The 24,139-nt window shown below is 42.7% G+C and overlaps 2 protein-coding genes across 2 annotated transcripts in view; one reads left to right on the plus strand and one right to left on the minus strand.

Moving 5' to 3' along the window:
* Positions 1–24,139, plus strand: part of LOC117441960 (uncharacterized) — a 605,495-nt gene that overhangs the window by 230,469 nt on the left and 350,887 nt on the right.
* LOC139433350 (zinc finger protein 679-like) lies at positions 36–6,152 on the minus strand. Its single transcript, XM_071202315.1, has 3 exons — positions 6,120–6,152; positions 319–843; positions 36–107 (listed from the first exon to the last, which is right to left on the minus strand). The coding sequence occupies exons 1-3, from the start codon at positions 6,150–6,152 to the stop codon at positions 36–38; spliced, it is 630 nt and encodes a 209-aa protein (XP_071058416.1).

The raw sequence follows: 24,139 nt of genomic DNA on the forward strand, positions 1-24,139 counted from the left end.
TATGCTTAATTGCGGCTCCTACACTCTGAAACCCACTATGGTTTTTCTCCTGAGTGAACACGAAGATGTGATTTGAGAGCACCTGATGTAGTGAACGTTTTCCCACACTCTTCACAGCAGTAAGGTTTTTACTGCTGTGATGAGTGTGGGAAAACGTTCACTACATCAGGTGCTCTCAAATACAGCAGTAACTATAGCAGCGTTTCACAAAGTGAGAGCACCTGATGTAGTGAACGTTTTCCCACACTCTTCACAGCAGTAAGGTTTTTACTGCTGTGATGAGTGTGGGAAAACGTTCACTACATCAGGTGCTCTCACTTTGTGAAACGCTGCTATAGTTACTGCTGTATTTGAGAGCACCTGATGTAGTGAACGTTTTCCCACACTCTTCACAGCAGTAAGGTTTTTCTCCTGTATGAATTCTTGATGTGATTTGAGAGCATCTGATCTAGTGAAAGTTGTCCCACACTCTTCACAGCTGTAAGGTTTTTCTCCAGTGTGAATACTTTGATGTATTTTGAGAGCACCTGATGTAGTGAAAGTTGTCCCACACTCTTCACAGCTGTAAGGTTTTTCTCCTGTGTGAATACGGTGATGTGTTTTGAGATTACTTGATGTAGTGAAAGTTGTCCCACACTCTTCACAGCTGTAAGGTTTTTCTCCAGTGTGAATACGTTGATGTTTTTTGAGAGCACTTGATGTAGTGAACGTTTTCCCACACTCTTCACAGCTGTACGGTTTTTCTCCTGTGTGAATACGAAGGTGGCTCTTTAAATGTCCAGATGATGTAAAGGATTTGTCACATTGCTGACAGCTGTGACGTCTCTCTCTTCCTTTTGGTTTCTAGAACAGATGGACAGAGAAAGAGAGAAAGTCAATCTAAAAAGCATAAATACACAAGTTAACAAAATAAAAACTCACTTAATATAAACCTTGAGTTAACAAAATACTACTTATCAACTGTTTGTCTTTATTATATTTGATACAGTAATACAGCAATATTCTAACCAAAGTATATACCAGAGGTGGGGGACTCGAGTCACATGACTTGACTCGAGTCACATGACTTGACTTGCCTATTTATTTGACTTGAGACTTGCTTGACTAACATTGATAAAAGACTCGACTTGACTTGACTTGGTATTCATGACCTGAGACTTAGGCTTGAGACAGATGACTCGAAAGGACTTTACTTTTTAAAATAGAATATTTGCATTTTGTATTGTACGAAGCACCTAGAGGGCAATGAAAGAAAAAAGAGAGAGAAGTATCTTGTTCGCAGGAGAAAGTAGGAAGTGGAGCGCACAGGAGACGGCCGTTTCATTGCAGACTGTTATGTTTATGTGGGGAAATACATACATTATTTGAGATATATTTCAAACTCGGACTTCATTTTAGGGACATTTCGGCCAGGGGTGTAGAGTTATTTGTTCAAGCACCGGATCGGCAAAACAGGAGAGTCTGTGAACCAGTCTGCCTTGACCTATGTATTCATGTCTGTGACTCTCACAGTATCTGCTGCCCACAGCTGCTTTATAGACGAAAACCCTCCTTCACTTCATGAAATCTCTGCAGCACCAGGAGGCAGTAACGTGTAACTCAGCAGAATCTGAGAAGAGCAGCAGCAGCAGCAGCAAAGAGCTGTGCCTTCACTGTGTTTACCTTCATTAGAACAGCTAACGAGCGACCACACACACACACAGACACAATTATTTTATGATTTCAGAGCTTTGTTGCACTCTCTGATCATTCCTTTGAGAGCTTAATATAAACCTTGAGTTAACAAAATACTACTTATCAACTGTTTGTCTTTATTATATTTGATACAGTAATGCAGCAATATTCTAACCAAAGTATATACCAGAGGTGGGGGACTCGAGTCACATGACTTGACTCGAGTCACATGACTTGACTTGCCTATTTTTTGACATGAGACTTGCTTGACTAACATTGATAAAAGACTCGACTTGACTTTGACTTGGTATTCATGACCTGAGACTTAAGCTTGAGACAGATGACTCGAAAGGACTTTACTTTTTAAAATAGAATATTTGTATTGTACGAAGCACCTCGAGGGAAATGAAAGAAAAAAAGAGAGAAAGTCTCTCGTTCGCAGGAGAAAGTAGGAAGTGGAGCGCCCAGGAGACGGCCGTTTCATTGCAGACTGTTATGTTTATGTGGGGAAATACATACATTATTTGAGATATATTTCAAACTCGGACTTCATTTTAGGGACATTTCAGCCAGGGGAACCAGAAAAGAAAGTAATAAATCATATGTGACTAAGGACAAAAAACAAAGACTACGGAGCACTTGAACAGACAGAGAGAAAACTGAAAGTCAAATTGAGGGAATCAAAACACACAGAGCTTTTGGGAAATGCTTTTAAAGCCAAAGACCCGAAAAAAGTGTGGGACACCATGAGAACCGTGACAGGAATGACCGCCATGCAGCCCCTGTACATTGATGGAGGCTGTGAGAGCAACTTGACCAAACCCTGTCATCACAACCAATGTAGGGCCCCCAGGGCTGCGGGAGTTCAGCTGTGCTCTCAGCTTCTTTTGATGACTTCACTGAACTGCTGTCTATAGTGTGTTTTGACTTCGACCGTCTAGTCATTGTTGGTGATTTTAACATCCATGTTGACAACCCCCAGGACAGAGGGGCTAAAGAACTGTTTTGTGTTCTTGATAACTATGGTGGGGACCCTCTCATGACATGCAACTATAGGCCCATCAGTATCTTACCCATAGCATCCAAGGTATTTGAGAAATTGATTGCCAAACAAATCATCAATCATCTCAACCACAGCTCCTTTCCACTGCATCCAATGCAATTTGGATTCAGGGCTAATCACTCAACAGAAACAGCGACATGCTTCTTCATGGAGAAAGATAAGGCATCAATGGACATGGGTGGGGTTGCGGGGGCCGTGTTCCTTGACTTACGGAAAAATGTTGACACTGTTATTCACAACATCTTATTGCAAAAAATACTCAACTTACATGTTTCTATAGAATTCACCAACCTCTTTAATTTGTATCTTTCATCCCGCTCCCAATGTGTTCAAATTGAGAACCATAAGTCTAGTGTTTGTCAACTGGAGTACCACAGGGCTCTGTATGGGGCCCAATCCTGTATAAATGATCTGCCTTCTGTGTGTGGAGAATGTGATGTATTAATGTATGCTGATGACAGTTGTTTCAAGTACAAGTACTGAGGAGTACATATTGACACAAACCTCAATTTCAAAACCCATATCAAAAAGGTCTGCAATAAAGTAAAGTGCAATCTGTCAAATTACAGATACATTAGAAACTTCCTATCATCTGCAGCAGCTAAGCTATACCTTCACTCCATGGTCCTCTCCCACACCAGCTACTGTCTGATCAGCTGGTCTGATGCTCACTCTGCAGCTCTAAGGCCACTGGAATCACTGTATAAACCAGCACTGGCTAGAGCTTGTACTGGCATATGATTTGATTGGCTGACGCTTCTACCGAAAGCTTCAGAAGCTTCAAAAGTTGAACATTGCTCAACTTTTGCAGCCTGAAACGCCAGGAAAGCTCCGCTCTGCTTCCCACAATGCAGTTCGGCGAAAAGTGACGTCACCCCATTCAAAGTGAATGGGCAGACGCGTTGGAAACCGTTTTTGAAGCTGACGAAGCTGTAGTGTGGACGGGCCGTCAGTCTGCACCCCTGTCAGACGAGACATATACCAAGTGATGACACGTTAGGCTCGTGTTGTGTTCAAGGACCCTGACCGTGGCCCAGGAAGAGCCCGTTGACTGAAAGGGTTTAGCCAAAATGCAGAGGATCAATGATGAGTACAATTTAACTCAAAATTCCTGTTTTCGGTCTTCAATGAAACAAATAATTGTTCGATCAAATAATTAAAACTTGTTCTGTTCTACTTTTAAAAAAAAATGTAAAAAAAAAAATCTGTTGAAATGTCATGTTTTTCTGTTTAATTTCGCATCGAATATTTCCAAAATTCCCCAGCTTAACTTCCCATGGAAACGTTCCACCCCTTTGCAACCCTAGCAGTAACTATAGCAGCGTTTCACAAAGTGTGGGGCGCAGAGATGTGATAGGTGGGTCGCGAACGGACGGGAGATTTCTTTTTTTTATTTAAAAAAATAAATGTTTTGGCCCCAGGCCGGAATCGAACCTGGGTCCTCGCGGGCGGTAGTGGATTATTACAGCCGGAGACTCGCAACGGCGGTGGACTTTCACAGCACTGCTGCACCGAACCTGCCGGAGCCGCCAGAGCCTCGCAACGGCGGGTGTTTGCGGCGGCGGATGCGGTACCGGCACAGCGGCCCTGTGAAAGTCCACGGCCCACCTATGCCAGAGCCAGCGGCCCAACGGGAAAAGTCCCGAATCTTCCGATGGCCAATCCGAGCCACACACAACTGAAACCAAAGTCATTTGCAGACATATGTATAAATCTCTCATACACACATGTGAAACGCTCTCACACACACAGACACAAGCGCGTTGCAGTCGGGAGGAAAAGCAATGTGGAGCGGCACCTCACCACTTCATAAGGAGTTTAACCGTGACACTTTTCGAAATCCCGTTTGTGTCCCCCCACTTTACAAATAGGCCTATGTTTATTATTATTATCTTTTAACGCAAGCCATCATCGCCACGGAGAAGCACACCGCCTCTGTGAGCGAGCGAGACAGAGGGAGAGAGAGAAAACACACCTTTATCTATTTAATATAGCCTAGTTGTACAAAATAAAGTAAGAAATCATTCCAATGTGTACTATAGGACAGTAAACAGTTTACAAGGAGAGTGATGAGTAAAATATGTATAAATAAAAAGAAAGAATGCTAACTAGGTAACATAAGATAAGAATGAACAAGTTCAAATGATTTGTTATTGTGATCATATTCTAAAGATGTTTGGATTATTGAACAGTATACAGCATAGAGTGTTGAGAGATGTATCCACAAATTCTTGTTGTGCTCAAAGTGCACCAGATGATGCTTTTAACTTCAACATTTAAAAAAAAAAATCATACATTTTCTTTTCACTGCAAACGGGTCCCACAGATCCAGACAGCACACAAAGGTTAAAGGGAAGCATATAATAATGTTAAAATGTGCTAAATATATACACTGCAAAAAAACTGAAAAAGAGGAGTAAAAGTTGCCCCGACTTGTTTTATGTTTTGAAAGTAGCCCTCACCCTAAAAAAGGTTGGTGACCCCTGTCATAGGACGATACATTTGACCATTTTAAGCTTGGCCTACCATTTTATTGGAGCGGCAGGTGGGGCTTGAAAAGGCCCACCTGTTCAAAGTGGGCAATGCCAGGAAAAGTTTGAGAACCACTGAACTATAGTAACGCAGAAAAAGAACACTCAAAAAACCCCACAATATTAATCTGAACGAGAGACGAGTTATTGTTATTACAACGTGACTTCACTATTATTGAACAACTCCTTTTGTTGGGTCATTTTATTGGGTTAAGTGCATTGTCAGAATAAGTGAGAAATGGATGTAACTTCTGTTGGACAGCCATCATACATGCTGAAGAAATATTGACTGAATGTATGCAATATGTATGGCATTCATAATTTATATCTAATTACATTAACTGTGAATGTCCTTCATTTTATTTCAAATCACAAAATATTTTAATAAAGATATTTGAGACGTTTATGACTCGCGCATGCACGATGCAAATCGGGCAGCCGTCTAGACGTCAAATGTCCTATTAGAGTTGCCGTATGGAGTTGTCAAATATGGCGGACCTTCTCGCACATGCGCACTGCAGATCGGGCAGGGCTGCAGATCGGGTAGTGACAATGTGCCATATATATATATACATTTTTGCATACATTCACAGTAAATATTTATTCAGTATGATTCATCTATCTTTTTTTTTAGCTTTGCCAAATATGGGGGCACCCAGCAGGTGAGGCTTCCTTGCCCGAGCTAGATACTAGACGGCCCCGGGCCATCGGGCAGTCCTTAATGTCGAGCCCTGCGTCACACCCCTAGTAGATGGCGCTCCGAGCTAAATAAGGGCGTCAAATGAAGGCAAGACGCCCGCCAGGCGGAAACGCTGGAATTAGGAATATCTTGTGATGAAGTGCACACTGACCTGAGCTCCAGGGGCCTCCTTCTTCTCCTCCATGCTGCTCATCAGCTGTCCTGATGAAGACCACAGAGCTGCTTCATTATTAATATAATACAAATATTTAGATATAATTCATCATAAACTGTCAGCAGTGAAGAGGAGGAATTCAAAGAGTTTATTCAATGATATGTTCTATTTCTAGATGCTTCTATGTAGTGTGTTATCACACCACGTGCAGTGCCTTGTCTCATCTATGCTGCTGTGACGTAAACATGGTCCAAATGGATCCATTTGGTCAATGTGATGCTAAGCAGAGGAGAACATGGTAGAAAGGTCAGATAGTTATTAACGTTACATGCACATTACTTTAACCATTACGATAACAACTTGGTTTTCTGTGTACATTATTATTAATATAATACAAATATTTAGATATAATTCATCATAATCTGTGTAGCAACTTACATTCTAACTTACAGCTCACAGTTAGTTCACTTTTATTTCATTAAAATGACTTTATTCACATAGAAAGTGACATTAATGGATGTTTGAACCACGGTTATAACGCTATCCGTGTGAAACTATCACTAAGTTAACACAGAAAGCAAACATTAGCTAGTGAGACTGTTTAATGTACTCCATGTATACAGTATTTTCTGTATATTGTGTATTCTTTAGATACTCTAGTGATATGTGTCCTGTGTGTATACTTGCTGCTAATGCTTCATTTTTATTATCTTATTGCATCTTTTAAATATGTTTAACTCGTGTAATGCCTGAAAACACTTCTGCTGGGACACAATCATTTCCCAGTTTAAGATAAATCATTATTTAAATAAAGTATATCTATTTATCTAATGAGCTAAACCGTCGCTTAGCTTAGCGTTAGCAGCTAACTGAAGAACCCCATTCATTTCAATGGGAACAATGCTACGTCGTGGTGAATGGCGATGCTAATAAGCTAGTTAGAGCATACATTTAAAACCATATCTATGGCAATGAGCACCAACACAACAACTCAAACCGTCTTAAAGACAACTGGTGTAATAAATAACTAACATAAAGTCAGCTGAGCATTACAAATCAACTGTTACTCCCCAGAGCCGAACTGGAATAATAACTGTAGCTGTTAGCCGATAGCCGTTAGCTTTCAAACTGTAGCTGTTAGAAGATAGCTGTTAGACTGTTAGACTGTAGCTGTTAGACTGTAGCTTTTAGCCTTTATTTAAAGATAGTTTGAGACTATTTTTGTCGCACATTTAAAAGTTTTTTTGTGAGTTTCTTTCTTCCAAGATTATAGCTGTTGTGTTACATAAGATAACAGCCCTGATAGCGACAAGTCATGGAATGTTGCTTTCTTCGGTGTCTGGAAAAGCACATTTCTCTGAGTACTATATTTCCTGCAAAGCAGTAAAACATGCTCAACAGTTTCTGGCTGGCTGCAGTGTACACACTTTCCGGTTGGATGCTTTCCTATTATACTTAAAGTATGATTGAGACCTGTATGACCTATTCTCATCCCAAAAAAAAACTGTTTCATTCAATTCACACAATTCAAGTTGTATATCTCTACAACTCCATCTCAGTGCCAAAGTCTGTCCCCTCCCAGAGACGTTGATCGCTTCTCAGGAAAGAAGAGTAATGATGAGAAGGAAGCAGACGTTGTGTCAGAGTGGAACATGTCCATGTTGCTGAGCAACAGACAGGAAGCAGGGGGCGGGTCTCTGACTCTGGACCTTCACACTCACATGTGTTAATATGTAATCCACTACAATAGGCTAGTTGCACGGGATGACGTATTTCCATTTCCAGTTCATTGAGCGCGTGCTTGTAAACTTCCGGTCTGCGGTAGAGGGGGTGGTGGCAACACTGGACTGTGACTGGACGAGAGATGGCAGAGGGAAGTGACGAGGCAGGAAGTTAAGTTGAAGGAGGACACTCTGATAGTGAGTAAAAGAGAGTTTGTACTGTTTATGGCAGAGAGGATCAACTGTTCAGCGCAGACTAAAGCCAATTTAATTGTCAAATCATCTGAAAAGTACCTTGATGTGAAAGGGATGCACTGGGGACACGTGAAAGATATCCTAGATGATGACGTCCAACAACCTCAGACATGGACTGGATCATCCTGGTGGTGGTAATTGTACTGCAGTGGAATGCTAGAAGTTTAATTGCAAATGGACAAGAGTTCAACAAATATATTGACAACCTGGGAGAGAAACCTAAAGTTCCTTGTATTCAGGAAACATGGCTGAAAGCACAACTGGGTTTTATTGTGAAGGGATATCCTGCAGCGAGACGAGATAGGGACTCTGGCAGAGGGGGAGGAGTCGCAACATTCATACAGAGTGGGATAAGCTACAAAGTTATGCATGTAGGTACAGATCATGAAGCAATAGTTATAAGGGTATGGAATGATAGAGGACCTATAGATATAGTGAATTATTATAATGTGGGGAATTAGATCAAAGTGTATTAGAGGATGCTGGGGGGTCACTGCAAGACAAAGTAATATGGTGTGGGGTTTTTAATTCTGATGATGATATAAATAAATGAAATGATGAGCTTAAGGTTATCATTCATTCAGCTAAAGACACAATTCCAGAAAGTGCAGGAGTTAGGCGCACCAAGGGTGTACCCTGGTGGAATGGTGAATGCAGTGAATCCATTAAAGACAGGAATAAAGCATTCAGGCAACTCAAACAACTCCATTCTCAGGAAGCTTTGAATCGGGGTGAAAGGGCCCAGGCTATAGTGAGGAGAACAATAAGAACGCAGAAACGCACTTTTTGGAGGCAATACTGCAATAGTATTGGAAGAGAAGTACAGCTTGCAGGTGTTTGGGGCATGATTAGGAGGATGGGGGGAATTCGAAGGAACTATGAGTTGCCCGTTTTGAGCAGAGGGGACAAAATGGCTGTCACAAACGTAGGAAAGGCGGAACTTCTAGCTCAAACCTTTAGGAAAGTTCATAGTTCAGATAACCTACAGAGGAAGCCAGGCAGTGCAGAAATAATACACGAATGGAAAACCCGAGGATATTGGATAGAGTAGAAGCGTTAGGAGATCAGTTGGACCTGCATTTTAGTATGTTTGAGTTGAGAAGAGCAATTATTAGAGCTCGCCAAACCACTGCTGGGAAAGAGGGTGTTCGTTACAAGATGCTGGAACACATGACAGATAACTCTCTAGTCATTGTGTTGAGGTTGGTTAACAGGGTGTGGGATTCTGGCCAACTTCCTTCAGTGTGGAAACAAGCGATAATAGTGCCCATCCTGAAGCCAGGGAAAGACCCTTCAGATCCATCTAGCTCCAGGCCTATTGCCCTGACATCTCATTTATGAAAAATTCATGGAGAGAATGGTTCCAGAAAGGTTAACGTATATCTTAGAAAGTAAAGCTCTGTTGTCCCCATATCAAAGTGGGTTCCAGAGGGGTCGGAACACAATGGATTCTATATTGTGCTGAGAGTCAGACATCAGGAAAGCACAGACCAACAAGGAAGTAGTGATTGCAGTCTTCTTTGATGTTGAAAAGGCTTATGACATGCTCTGGAAGGAAGGACTCTGGACAGGAAAATACAAGTAAGAGTAGGTGCAGAATATTCAAGTGTTTATGCTGTGGGAAATGGTACTCCGCAAGGCAGTGTGTGTGGTCCGTTGCTGTTCAATATAATGATGCATGACGTCTTTAATCAAGTTCATCCAAGTGTGGGGAAATCTTTGTCTGCAGATGACGGGGCTTTGTGGGCAAAAGGCCGCAATGTAGCACATGTTGGAAAGAAAATACAAGCTGCAATAGTTGAAGTGGAGAAATGGACAAATACATGGGGATTCAAACTGCCAGTAGCTAAGACGCAGGTCATTTGTTTTACAAAACGGCATAACATTGCTCCTATATCGTTAAAATTGTATGAGCAACCTCTTGAACAGGTTAATACAATAAGATGTCTTGGTGTTGGTTTGACGGAAAGCTAACATGGAGCAGTCATATAGGAAAAGATCAAAATAAATGTAAAAAGGTCAACAATGTACTTCGGTGTTTGGTGGGGCAGGAGTGGGGAGCAAGTAGGTCATCACTTCTGAATATATATTGGGCACTCATGAGACCTGTATTCGATGATGGGTGTGTAGCGTTCATGGCAGCAGCAGAATCTAACCTTAAAAAGCTGGATGTCCTACAAGCTCAGGCCCTGAGGATATGTAGTGGCTTTTTAAAACATCTCCAGTGTCAGCAACACAGGTGGAAATGGGAGAAATGCCTTTAAGGATAAGAAGAGTGAAGTTAATGTTGCATTCTGGGTAAACCTTCAGGGGCACAGTGATAGTCATCCTGCGAAAAGTATCTTGAAAGACTGCTGGGAGCACAATGAGTCACATTTAACAAGTGTTGGATGGATTGGCGATGTTAAAGCAGCAAGTATAGGTTTGAATCAAATACAGTATTGCCCCACAGCTCCAATCTGGTCCATTCCACCCTGGTTGTTCCCATTGCCAAGTGCAGACCTCAATATACGAGAGGAGTTAAAGGAAAAGAAAGATCTACCAGTATGGCGCATAGTCCAGAATCACTTTGCAAGATATCACTCAGACTCAACAATCATATTTACAGATGGCTCCAAAGATCCAAAGGCAGGGCGTGCAGGGGCAGCAGTGTATATCCCAGTGAGGAATACACATATAGAGAAAAGGGTAACAGACCATGTGTCAGTATACACCACAGAGTTGTTGGCATTGGTGCTGTCATTGCAATGGATAGAGGAGAAAGAAATACATAACAGTGTAATTGCATCTGACAGCTTTTCAGCATTATCGAGTATACGATCAGGCTGATCTTCATCTAGAACGGACATCATAAATGAAATATTTCTAATTGTATATAAAATGCAAATCAAAGGCATAGCAACTCGTTTCCTCTGGGTTCCTGCTCATGTTGGTGTGGAGGGTAATGAACAGGTGGATATTCTGGCCAAACAAACACTCAGAAGTATGAACATAGACATAGAAGTTCCACTCAGCAAAGCGGAGGTTCAAACGTTCATTCAGAAATATGCACAAACAACATGGCAAGATCATTGGGACCTGAGTGATACAGGAAGACATCTTTATACAATTCAACCATATGTGGGGGATGGAAGGAAGGTGGGGTTTGAAAGAAGGGAGGAAAATGTCATTTCTGGGATGAGAATAGGTCATACAGGTCTCAACCATACTTTAAGTATAACAGGAAAGCATCCAACCGGAAAGTGTGTACACTGCAGCCAGCCAGAAACTGTTGAGCATGTTTTACTGCTTTGCAGGAAATATAGTACTCAGAGAAATGTGCTTTTCCAGACACTGAAGAAAGCAACATTCCATGACTTGTCGCTATCAGGGTTGTTAGGGAAAACATCAGGCAATATATATTGTGAGATTATTAAATTTCTAAGAGAAATTGATACATTTAAAATAATCTAGAGTTTTGGTTCTTTGTTTTGTTTCTTTTGTTTATTGTTTTCTGCGTCGTCTCTTGTCCACACTCCAGTCCAGTTGGTGGCGGTAATGCACCTACAAGTTGGTTTGCCAACCGCCAATAAACACGAAAGAAGCAGAAGAAGAAGAAGCAGAAGAAGAAGAACAAAAGAAGAGGTGAGTGGATTAAACACATGCAGAGGTTTTATTACGTGTATTTACACCTGTTAGCTTACAGTTAATCACGAATCAGAAGTTAAATTATTTAACACAACAGTCTCAAACTATCTTTAAATAAAGTCTAACAGCTAAAGTCTAACAGCTAAAGTTGTACAGCTATCGTCTAACAGCTAAAGTCTGAAAGCTAACGGCTATCGGCTAACAGCTACAGTTATTATTCCAGTTCGGCTCTGGGGAGTAACAGTTGATTTGTAATGCTCAGCTGACTTTATGTTAGTTATTTATTACACCAGTTGTCTTTAAGACGGTTTGAGTTGTTGTGTTGGTGCTCTTTGCCATAGATATGGGTTTAAATGTATGCTAACTAGCTTATTAGCATCGCCATTCACCACGACGTAGCATTTTTCCAATTGAAATGAATGGGGTTCTTCAGTTAGCTGCTAACGCTAAGCTAAGCGACGGTTTAGCTCATTAGATAAATAGATATACTTTATTTAAATAATGATTTATCTTAAACTGGGAAATGATTGTGTCCCAGCAGAAGTGTTTTCAGGCATTACACGAGTTAAACATATTTAAAAGATGCAATAAGATAATAAAAATGAAGCATTAGCAGCAAGTATACACACAGGACACATATCACTAGAGTATCTAAAGAATACACAATATACAGAAAATACTGTATACATGGAGTACATTAAACAGTCTCACTAGCTAATGTTTGCTTTCTGTGTTAACTTAGTGATAGTTTCACACGGATAGCGTTATAACCGTGGTTCAAACATCCATTAATGTCACTTTCTATGTGAATAAAGTCATTTTAATGAAATAAAAGTGAACTAACTGTGAGCTGTAAGTTAGAATGTAAGTTGCTACACAGATTATGATGAATTATATCTAAATGTTTGTATTATATTAATAATGAAGCAGCTCTGTGGTCTTCATCAGGACAGCTGATGAGCAGCATGGAGGAGAAGAAGGAGGCCCCTGGAGCTCAGGTCAGTGTGCACTTCATCACAAGATATTCCTAATTCCAGCGTTTCCGCCAGGCGGACGTCTTGCCTTCATTTGACGCCCTTATTCAGCTCGGAACGCCCTATACAGACATAAATAAAGCAGCGACTGTATTCGCCATGACACGGACAGTCTGTGGTTTGTACTGGTTTAACTTCTGTCTAGTTTCTGAACAGATATGAGGAGCTGTGAGCTCTGAGGGCTAACAGCTAACGGCTGATGTTGGTTTTGTGGTTCACATTGTCACTACCCGATCTGCAGCCCTGCCCTATCTGCAGTGCGCATGTGCGAGAAGGTCCGCCATATTTGACAACTCCATACGGCAACTCTAATGGGACATTTGACGTCTAGACGGCTGCCCGATTTGCATCGTGCATGCGCGAGTCATGAACTCTCAAATATCTTTATTAAAATATTTTGTCTTTGAGATAAAATGAAGGACATTCACAGTTAATGTAATTAGATATAAATTATGAATGCCATACATATTGCATACATTCAGTCAATATTTCTTCAGCATGTATGATGGCTGTCCAACAGAAGTTACATCCATTTCTCACTTATTCTGACAATGCACTTAACCCAATAAAATGACCCAACAAAAGGAGTTGCTCAATAATAGTGAAGTCACGTTGTAATAACAATAACTCGTCTCTCTCGTTCAGATTAATATTGTGGGGTTTTTTGAGTGTTCCTTTTCTGCTTTGCCAAACGTCACTGTGTCAAATGTCCCATTAGAGTTGCCGTATGGAGTTGTCAAATATGGCGGACCATCTCGCACACTGCAGATAGGGCAGGGCTGCAGATCGGGTAGTGACACACATTGAAGATGACGTCACGGCTCCGCCTACACTGCGTTACTATAGTTACTGCCCCAGTTCCTAAACTGTATTGGAAACGCAGCATAAAGTGAGCCTGGCCTACCAAGGCCTAACTATACCGTGCGAGGCCCTGCAGTGGAAATGCGCCATAAGTGGATGTCATTGAAGACCTTTCCAAGAGCAGTCTCAGTGCTGTGGTTTGGACGAAAGCCTGGCTGGAACACATCCAAACAGTTATTTACATGCAAGAAATTACTCAACTGTTGAAAAACTACTTGTTCAATGATCTTACCTAGAAATGGGAGGTTGGATATGGGCCTGTAATTGGTCATTACTGAAGCATCTAGATTATTCTTTTTTAAGAGCGGTTTAATGACTGCAGTTTTCAGGGCCTGTGGAAAAACACCTGAGTGAAGAGACTTGTTTACTATGTGAAGTAGATCTGAGGCCATGCAAGGAAAAGCATCTTTGAAAAACCCTGTTGGAATAATATCAAGGCAGCAGGAGGAGGACTTCAGAAGTTGAATAATGTCCTCCAGGTTTCTATCATTAATCTGATGGAACTGTGTCATGGTGTCTGAATTGATGTTAGGTGGACACGGAGACAACACATCTGCTGTTCCTGATGCAGAGGCACTGACTGCTGGTCTGGTGTTCTGAGTGGGGGATACTGACACTGGGGGGTTAGTTAGTCTGTCCACGGTAGCATTGTTTTTGTTTTTGGCAATGATGTCAGAAGAAAGACTGTCGTCCATTTTACAATTCCAAATGATAAAAGCCAAGTCTCTCTTTATAGATTTCAAAGTGAACCTGGAGATTTGTTTTTCTCCACCTGAGTTCAGCTTTTCGACACTCTCTTTTTTCTGCTCTCACGGTCATGGCCTTTCTCCATGGAGATCTTTTCTTCCCAGTCACTTCCTTTACCTTAGTTCAGGGGTGCCCACACTTTTTGGGCCGGTGGGCTACTTTTGAAATGACCAGCTCACCGAGATCTACCAACCAAAAATAAAATCCCAAATTGCAAGGAGCTGAATAACACGTGTTATGTAGTATACATGGGATAACTACAACAACGCTATTTGGGTTCTTGAACAGAAACAAATACATAAAACTAAAATGGCATGTTAACCTCTCTCTATTTCTCTCTCTCTCTGTTAAGAAACACATAACAAGCAGGCTAAGAAACCACTCTCCATGTCCTGAAATCTTAAACATAAAACACAAATATAAGTACAAGCAATACAATAAACGAGTAGAACAGTCAACTTGGACACCAGACTCAAATGGGTCCTATGAACAGTCTCTCAAAGTTATAATGAAATATACCTACCTCTCTCTCTCTCTCTCTCTCTCTCGAACGAGCCGTTTTATTTTGCGGAGGGATCTAGATCGGCATGAAGGCACATTATGCAATCTGCAATGTGCACATTATCCCGCTTATTACACATGGCCACATTCTCAACAAAGTAACGACATGACTCCCAATATTAATTGAAATGTTTTTATGGATTTAGAAAATGATTTTATTGATTTAAAAAATAGTTTTATGTATTGATTTAAATTGACATGCATCCGCTAAGAAAAGTAGTCCGTTGTTACTGTTTGAACTAACGTAACAAAGGCAGGAACTGCTTCGATAGTGTTTTTGAGGAGCTTTTTGATTACAGATTTGAAAACATCGTTGCGTGCACAAAGTAGCACGATTGCTGCAGCCTAGCAGCTGATCTCAGAGCAGGCTCCCCTCTCCTGCAGGGGGGCGTGGTCAGCTGCAGCTCACAGAATCAGCCCCCTGAATTATAAAAGGTATAATATGTGGTAAACTGAAGAGCCCTTTGGGAGCCGAAAGAGCCGGCTCTTCTTGGTGAGCCGAGCCAAATGATCCGGCTCACCAAGAAGAGCCGGAATTCCCATCACGACCCGGCACTTGACTGATGTTATATCGCTTTGCATTCTGGGTTAACAGACTGGAAAGCGATAGGTCGCTTTTTCTGTCAATCAAGTAAACTCCTGAATTAAGTGGCAGGGAGGACAAGGGAGGAGGGATCAAAACCTGTTTTGTCTATTTTAACGGAGCTTGATTTTTTTTATTTTAATGAATGACTCGCGGTCTACCAGCATTGCCCCCGCGGGCGACCGTCGTCCGCGGTCGACGTACTGGGCACCTCTGCCTTAGTTTGAGCAATGGCATCTATAACATTTAAATGATCTACTAGCTCATTTACTGAGATGTTAGCAGGGCCAGTGTGGAAGAAACATCCTGAGTAAACATTTCCCTCGTGGTTTCAGTTAAATATCGCTTTGTGGTTACCTCTTTTTGAACATTTGTGTGAACAGAAATAGAGCTCTCAAAGGAATGGTCAGAGAGCGCAACATCAGTCACCACAACCTCAGAGATATTCAGACCCTTTGAGATCATCAAGTCCAGAGTGTGCCCCTTGTTGTGCGTGGGCTCCGTCACATGCTGAGTCAGTCCATTGAATTGATCTATTTAAAACAAGGGACAGTGTTCATTAAGCAACATATTAAAAACATGTAAAAGTACTCGAAAAGGCTAGTTTTCACCGATAGTCCCTTTGCCAGATGGTGACATCCTAAAAGCAATAATAAAAATACCACGACATTGTTATACCATTGTACATATTTACAATAGATGACATCACTGAATACAGATGAGAGCAAGTCATGATAATAAATACAAAATGTACAATACGCACTCATACACACACCTACACCCACACATCAGTGCTGACACTGTTGGTTATCAATGAGCCACTTTGTAACACTGTGCTTGAATGTGTAGTAGGATGAGGACTCTCGTTGGTTGAGGTATTGAATTCCATTGATGGGATGCGTGGAATGAAAGACAGCCTGGCTGAATGCGCTCTTCCTAAATGGGATGGTGCGTCTCCCCTAGCCGCACCTCGAGTAGCCCTGGTTGAGGTGGGCTTTAGGCTGATGCAGCCAGAGGAGGAGGAGCCAACCCACGAGTGGTCTTATAAACTAAGCAGATGTTTTTGTAAACCATGAGATTTCCCCAGCTGAACAGATTATACTTTTTAACAATGTGACAATGATGATACCGGAATGGCTTTGTGTCTCGTGTTCTGAGTGCTTGTTTATACAGTGATTCCAGTGGCCTTAGAGCTGCAGAGTGAGCATCAGACCAGCTGATCAGACAGTAGTAGATGTGGGAGAGGACCATGGAGTGAAGGTATAGCTTACCTGCTGCAGATGATAGCAAGTTTCTAATGTATCTGTAATTTCACAGATTGGACTTTACTTTATTGCAGACCTTTTTGATATGGGTTTTAAATTGAGGTTTGTGTCAATATGTACTCCTCAGTACTTGTACCCCGAGACAACCTGAAGTCTCCTTCCAGAAAAGAAAACATCTTGGTCTGTTATAATGCTGTGGCCCTTGGAGAAGAACATACACACTGTCTTTGAGACATTTGGTTGCAAACAATTATTGTTAAGCCAGGATGTAATATTCTCCAACACATCAGGGACCTTGGTAGCAGCCTCTTCTGTGGTTCTGCCATGAGTAAAAACAACTGTATCATCAGCATACATCACATTCTCACACACAGAAGGCAGATCATTTATGTACATACTAAACAGGATTGGGCCCAATACAGAGCCCTGTGGTACTCCAGTTGACAAACACTAGACTTATGGTTCTCAATTTGAACACAAGGAGCTGTTGTTGAGATGATTGATGATTTGTTTGGCAATCAATTTCTCAAATACCTTGGATACTATGGGTAAGATACTGATGGGCCTATAGCTGGATGTCATGAGAGGGTCCCCACCATAGCTATCAAGAACACAAAACAGTTCTTTAGCCCCTCTGTCCTGGGGGTTGTCAACATGGATGTTAAAATCACCAACAATGACTAGACGGTCAAAGTCAAAACACACTATAGACAGCAGTTCAGTAAAGTCATCAAAAGAAGCTAAAAGAAGCTAAGAGCACAGCTGAACTCCTGCAGCCCTGGGGGCCCCTACATTGGTTGTGATGACAGGGTTTGGTCAAGTTGCTCTCTACTGGTGAGGAAAGCGGCATACCAGTAAATCAGGTATGGATTTACTTCCATTTTGGCCATTTTTGACACCAAGATGTCTGCTTGGAGCTGCGTACCTGGACTCACATTCAGGTTCAGGTCCGGACTCAAGTCCAGAGGTTCAGGTTCAGGTCCAGACTTATAAGTCCGGACCTGAACCCATGTCTTGTGTCAAGTTGTGTGAGTAACTAAAGTGAACTTATTGTGAGCTAATTATCAATTGAAAATTAACTCACCAAATTCAAACTCGTCAGGTTTATTGCGCTCCCTTCCAACTTGTGTCTACAGTGTGCAAAAAAGTACACGTCCCACCGTCCGGGACGTGTTATTTACAATATCGGACAAGTAGATCTTTCAATTGACTCGTCCGGCGGACAAGTGACGTGTTTGGCCCCGATGTATTGACAAGTTATTGATACATTCAGTTTACAAAAGGTAGAACTCATTCGCAAATTGTACGTGTCCGCCATTGTTCGTTTAGAAATGTTAGTTTCGATTCTGCTTGTCGATTCCTAAGGAAATGCATCTCGCCGCTTTCTGTACAGTTAGACGGGGGCGGGGCGGAGCTGGGTGGGAACAAATAACAATTGTCCGGTACCGGGATTAATAAGAGTTGTGAGGACAGGAGGCGAGGCTGAGCCCCGCGGACTGCAGCTCTCTCTCTATGCTCCGTATCAGCTGATCGCTGCGCGGTGCAGCTCAGCGTCTCTCTCTCTCTCTTTCTACACACAGCGGATCCGCAGCCCGTTTAACAGCCTCATCTTTGTCAAACTTTCTTATGTTCTTTCTCTAACACATAATGTAGGTTATTAAGCGTTTTAACTCCTATGTTGTTAATATTGACCGCCATTTCCTTTATGAAGTAGCCTTCCTGTCTGTGTCCTCGCGCTGTCCTCACATCCCCGGACCCCCAGACTCGGAGGAGCACAGGGATGTCAGTATTGTTTATGAAGCAGGGTATAGAAAGTACATTACTGAAATGAAAATACTATTTATTTACTTTTACAAACAGTGAGCAGCTGGGCAGCTGCAGCATGTGTATTGCAGGCAGGGCCGCCCCTGGCCAGCTTGGGGCCCCAAGCAACATTGTGAGATGAGGCCCCTCCCCCAACCGACAGGAGTGAACTTTTTTTTTTTTTCTCGAAACAAAGTAGGCTAATATAAATATAATTCCTGTTTATTATTATTATCAACACTTTTTTATGCAGTGAGGTAAATGGTTGTGCATGTATGTCGTTCAGTATGCGTTTACAGGTGGATACGTCTGCATTTCCTGCCAAATACTATTCTCAAAAAGATTAAAATATAATTAATGCAAATAAACAACTTCTATTTAATAATAGCGGCCCTGATTGCAGGACATGTGTAAGCGTGCAAGCGTCTTTGAGTTGTAGAAAAGCACTAGGCCTCTAGGCTATACATCTAATGTGTCATTATTATTATTATTATTATTAGGTTATGTCCTATGTGTTGGACATGTGTGGTTGGACTCTGTCTCACAGGCAGGTTGCAGTGTAACATCAAAGGACACTGGGCCAACTGTACATTCTCAAACTGCACCACTTAGAACTAACTAAACAATGCAGAGATTATTTGTATACAATTGTATTCAATAACCGAAATAAATTAAACAGTATGAAGTGATTTGTAAATAGGAATACAGATTTGACTTAATGTTTTCATAAATATATTTTTCTCCCAGTTTGTCACGGGACTTATTTTGACCCTCTCAAAGAACCGGAACCGAAAATAACCGGAATCGAAAAGCAGAACCGGAATCGTTAAAATCCAAACGATACCCAACCCTATGTGTGATACAGTAAAATCTTACCGCTCACTTACGTTATCGGTGTCGTAAAAACCGTGGGAAAATGTAAAATACGATGGCGAAGAAGAAGATTCCAGTGGCCCCAAATTTTTGTCCATTCTGGACAAGTGAAAAATGTATTCGGACAAGTAGATTGCCAAACTCACTTGTCCATGGACAAGTACTCTCTAAAAACTTTTTCTCACACTGGTCTACATTTCTCTACAAAGTACAAATGTAAAAAAAACACTTTTTGTCACTTAGTCTACAAATGACTTATGACAGCAACTACAGTGAACGACTACAAAGTTCAAACATTTATTTCATTTACCAAACTAAAGTAACCAAAAAGTCCCTGAGCTGACTGAGCCTAAATCCCTAAAACGTTGCTGAAAGGTGGAGTGTAGAGTAGACTATACGCATTACACTGTTACACACCTACTATGTACAGTATACACTGTAGTGACTGTACAGTCAGAGTGTACTGTACTGTCTGTACACCATGTCTTTTCTACAACTCTACATGTGTACATTATACTGTACATACTACATACATAGTGATGTACATACATACTGTTAGAAGTTAAAATCAATGTTGATATGGCGTAATTTTGAATTAAATACACTATTTAATTTTTTATTCTGAACAAAACGGAAGTTCACACTATTAACTTAATACTTTTATTCTGAAAATTATTCACTTCCTGTTAGCATTAGCATGTGGCGAAATGCTACGTTTTCAAACCGTGAATCGAAGGTGAAATGACATGTGATGTTGTACACCGAGCACACTGGGATTAGCACTCATTTATTGATGCTGAATAACGTTTATCAGGGAATGTTTAAATAACCACCGACACCAGAATATATGTAAGTGCTAGTTTTTTTTGCGAGTCCAAGTACCGGTTCCCGACGTTCCGGTTTTAACCGGACTTGAACTGAAACTTTTTACAAGTCCAGTACCGGTACGCAGCACTAGTTCCAGCTGAGTGCACATTAGAAGGATTGCATCATTAATATGGAGGATTAGTGAAGAGGCATCTGTACTGCAGCTAGCTTTTAGCGTCTGTTAGCACGGTGTGTGGCTGAGTTGCAGCTCGTGAACACAGTGTCCTCTGCCGCTGGGAGGCACGTAAACAACAAACTGTAAAATACACCCGAATTCTCGAGGCAGATAAAAGGGTCTTGACGTCATGCCGAGAATTTCTACGTTGGGATTGCAGGTTTTACATTTGACTGAGTATGATCGGCACCACAGATCATTAATATACACACAAATACCGCCTCCTCTGGTTTTCCCCGAGTTCGCATCCCTGTCTGCTCGAACAAGGGCGAGTCCGGGTACTTCAGAGAGAGATTCAGGCATCGTAGATTGGAGCCAACTTTCCGTGAAACATAATCAAGAGGCCTCGAGAAATTCATGACAGGACCTTGTGTGTGTCCTTAGTGTGTCCACGTTGTTGCTCAATGAGCGCAGGTTTGTGAGAATGATGGATGGAAGTGGTGGCCGGCTGAATCTGCGCCGTATTCTGAACGCCTCCCCTCCTTCCTCGTCTCTTTTTCCTGGTGTTTCTAAGCGGCTCCCGAGGGATTTCATCCAATAACGAAGAGCACAGATGGCTTGGTGTATTCGTAGGAGGCCGATCGCATTGTAGCCCTAGCATAGCCTCGCGGCTGTAGCAGCGCAGAGGCCGGGGCTCCTCGCCATACCTAATAATAATAATAATAATAATAATAATATATTGGATTTATATAGCGCTTTTATAGTACCCAAAGACACTTACCTGTTCGTGCTGTCACTCAGGTGTGTCTTGGAAAGTTGAATGGCCAGACATGGTCTGCAGAAGGCCAATGTAATCCACAGGATCAAAAGCATGGTCTCTCAAAATGACGTTTCATACAGACACGACAAAGTTTAGACAAAAAAACAAAACCCAAGAGGAACGGAGCATACTGAGACTCGCAGTGACAGGATGCCGTCTCCCTCTGTCTCCTGTATACCAGAGGTGGGAGTAAGTCATACATGTGCAAGTCTCAAGTTACTGGGGTGAGAGTCAAGCAAGTCAAGTCCTACGAAATCCTGATGAATAACCCCAGTTTAAATCGTGTGTGTGTGTGTGTGTGTGTGTGTGTGTGTGTGTGTGTGTGTGTGTGTGTGTGTGTGTGTGTGTGTGTGTGTGTGTGTGTGTGTGTGTGTGTGTGTGTGTGTGTGTGTGTGTGTGTGTGTGTGTGTGTGTGTGTGTGTGTGTGTGTGTGTGTGTGTGTGTGTGTGTGTGTGTGTGTGTGTGTGTGTGTGTGTGTGTGTGTGTGTGTGTGTGTGTGTGTGTGTGTGTGTGTGTGTGTGTGTGTGTGTGTGTGTGTGTGTGTGTGTGGTGTGTGTGTGTGTGTGTGTGTGTGTGTGTGTGTGTGTGTGTGTGTGTGTGTGTGTGTGTGTGTGTGTGCGTGCGCACTGATGCGACTGCTCTGAGCCCATGCCTCTCGACTGCTGCTCGGTCGGCTTCCGGGTTTCTACTTGTTTCCATCTGGAAGGCATCTGCCTTCATCACATGGAAAGTGTCTTGACCAACAACTCAAGTGTTTCTATAGCTATGCAGGCATGAAGCGAGCAAACACAAGCAAGAACAAACAAGGGAAATGAAGAACACAATTGAAATTGTATAATATTGTGGTGTTCATCTTATAATTCAGTCTAGCGAACCAGGCGGCATCGAGTCCTGCACACATCTACATGTTCTATGGGAGGCCCAAACCCTTCGTGCATCTTATAATTCAGTCACCACCGCTAAGCTAAAGGAGGCTAATGTTGGGCTATAAAGGAACTACAGCACGGTCACATGACTTCACTTCACCACCGCTAAGCTAAAGGAGGCTAACGTTGGGCTATAGAAGTAGAAGAGGACGTTTCTCACCAGCCAGGCCGCTGGAGCTGCGCTGTCCTTTCTGTCCATTTTACTGACAGACGTTGTGCGTTTCCTCTGAACTTCGGTGTCAAACTCCTCGTCGAACAGAACCTGGTCCACCAGGTCGGGCTGCACCGGGCTTGGCTCCGTGGGGGGCTTCGGGGTCCCGAAGTAGTTACCTGGAAATAAAAAGAGGAAGACGAAACGTAATCAGAATCAGGCTGCGGCCCCACGAGGACGAAAACGGCTAAACGCATAGGATTAACGCAAACGCAATCGCAAACGGCTTCCGTCCACATGCAATAGTTATCCGGATAGTGTCTGCCCACACGAGACCGCTCCGTTTAGCTCCAACCACTGGAGAAGCTGCAGTACATATGCAGGAGCCTCTACGTGGCGCTGTAACTTCCTCCACAAAAGCAGCGAAGAAGCATGGTTGTCATGGTTGCCCTTCTGTTTATTCTCCGCGGTGGGGGCCGAGGGAACCGGGCTGAGTTTTTCGCCAGTCAGCGTGTATTAAAGTACGCTGGGGTAAGCGGAGGTGAGCAGAAGAGGTGGGGAGAGGCGGGGCTATTGCGCAATCACTATCAGTGATCTGAAAATGTCCGTATAGGGCGCACACACGGAGCCGTTTGACCCCCCAGAGAGTGGCGTATGCATTTCTATCCACCTTGGGACCCGTTGTCGTTTCCTCAGTCGTTTAGTGCAGTATTCGGTCGTCCTCGTGCGGCCGAACGGGCTATATGACACTAAACAGTAACGCAAACGACCGAATTCGTCCTCGTGGGGCCGCAGCCTCAGAATCCCTTCATTCGTCCCACATCTCTTTAGCTGCGGCTCTTCTCAGATTAGATGGATCTTTATTTGTCATTGTTCAGGTACAACGAAATTACAATAGACTCAAGGTGCCAACACGCAACAACAAGACAATATAAAAACAAGACACTATAAAAACAATAAATGGAACTTAAAAAAGGAATATGTACATAAATAAATAATAAATAAATTAAATTGCACGATTCCCCTCGTATTGCACGGAAGGCTTATATAATTTAAATATTAGCAGCGTTTAGTGCACATATGGCCCTGGGAAAGAAACTGAACGTGAGTCTGTTTGTCCGGGAAGACATGGTGCGGAAGCGCCTGCCTGAGCGTAGCCGTACGAAGTGCTCGTTACCCGGGTGGTGTGGGTCCTTGAGGATCTTGACTGCCTTCTTAAGGCAACGAGAGCTGTACAGTGCCTCCAGGGAGGGGAGGGGGCAACCGATGATCTTCTGCGCCGAGTTGATGACCCTTTGGAGCGCACCCCTCTTTGCGGCTGTGCAGCTGAGGAACCACGCAGATGCAGTCGGTGAGGATGCTCTCCACGGCGCAGCGGTAGAAGGACACAAGCAGGTCCTGTCTGAGGTGGTATCTCTTGAGTATTCTCAGGAAGTAGAGTCTCTGCTGTGCCTTCGTGACGGTTGCCGTGGTGTTGGTCGTCCAGGACAGGTCCTCCGCCAGGTGAACGCCCAGGAGTTTGATCACTGAGACTCTCACAGCCTCCATCAATGTACAGGGGCTGCATGACGGTCTTCTTCCTCCTAAAGTCAATGATCATTTCCTGGGTTTTCAGCTTGTTCAGCTGCGGGTTGTTTACTTTGCACACCGCTAGCAGTTGCTCCACCTCTTCCAGGTACGCGGTCTCGTCACCCCCTGAGATGCAGCCCAGCACGGTGGTATCATCAGTGAACTTTATGATGGAGTTGCTGGTGTGGGCGGGGACGAGATCATAGGTGTAGAGGGCGTATAGTAGGGGGCTCAGCACG

This window comes from Pseudochaenichthys georgianus, unplaced genomic scaffold (assembly GCF_902827115.2).
Source record: "Pseudochaenichthys georgianus unplaced genomic scaffold, fPseGeo1.2 scaffold_223_arrow_ctg1, whole genome shotgun sequence".
Taxonomy (NCBI): domain Eukaryota; kingdom Metazoa; phylum Chordata; class Actinopteri; order Perciformes; family Channichthyidae; genus Pseudochaenichthys; species Pseudochaenichthys georgianus.

Excerpts from the sequence above, each read along its gene's own strand:
- LOC139433350 (XM_071202315.1), bottom strand. The coding sequence starts at position 6,152 with ATGGAGGAGAAGAAGGAGGCCCCTGGAGCTCAG. Across the intron at positions 844-6,119 it reads AGGAGGCCCCTGGAGCTCAG|AAACCAAAAGGAAGAGAGAG; the intron begins GTCAGTGTGCAC and ends CATCTGTTCTAG. Across the intron at positions 108-318 it reads CTATAGCAGCGTTTCACAAA|TGTGGGAAAACGTTCACTAC; the intron begins GTGAGAGCACCT and ends TGCTGTGAAGAG.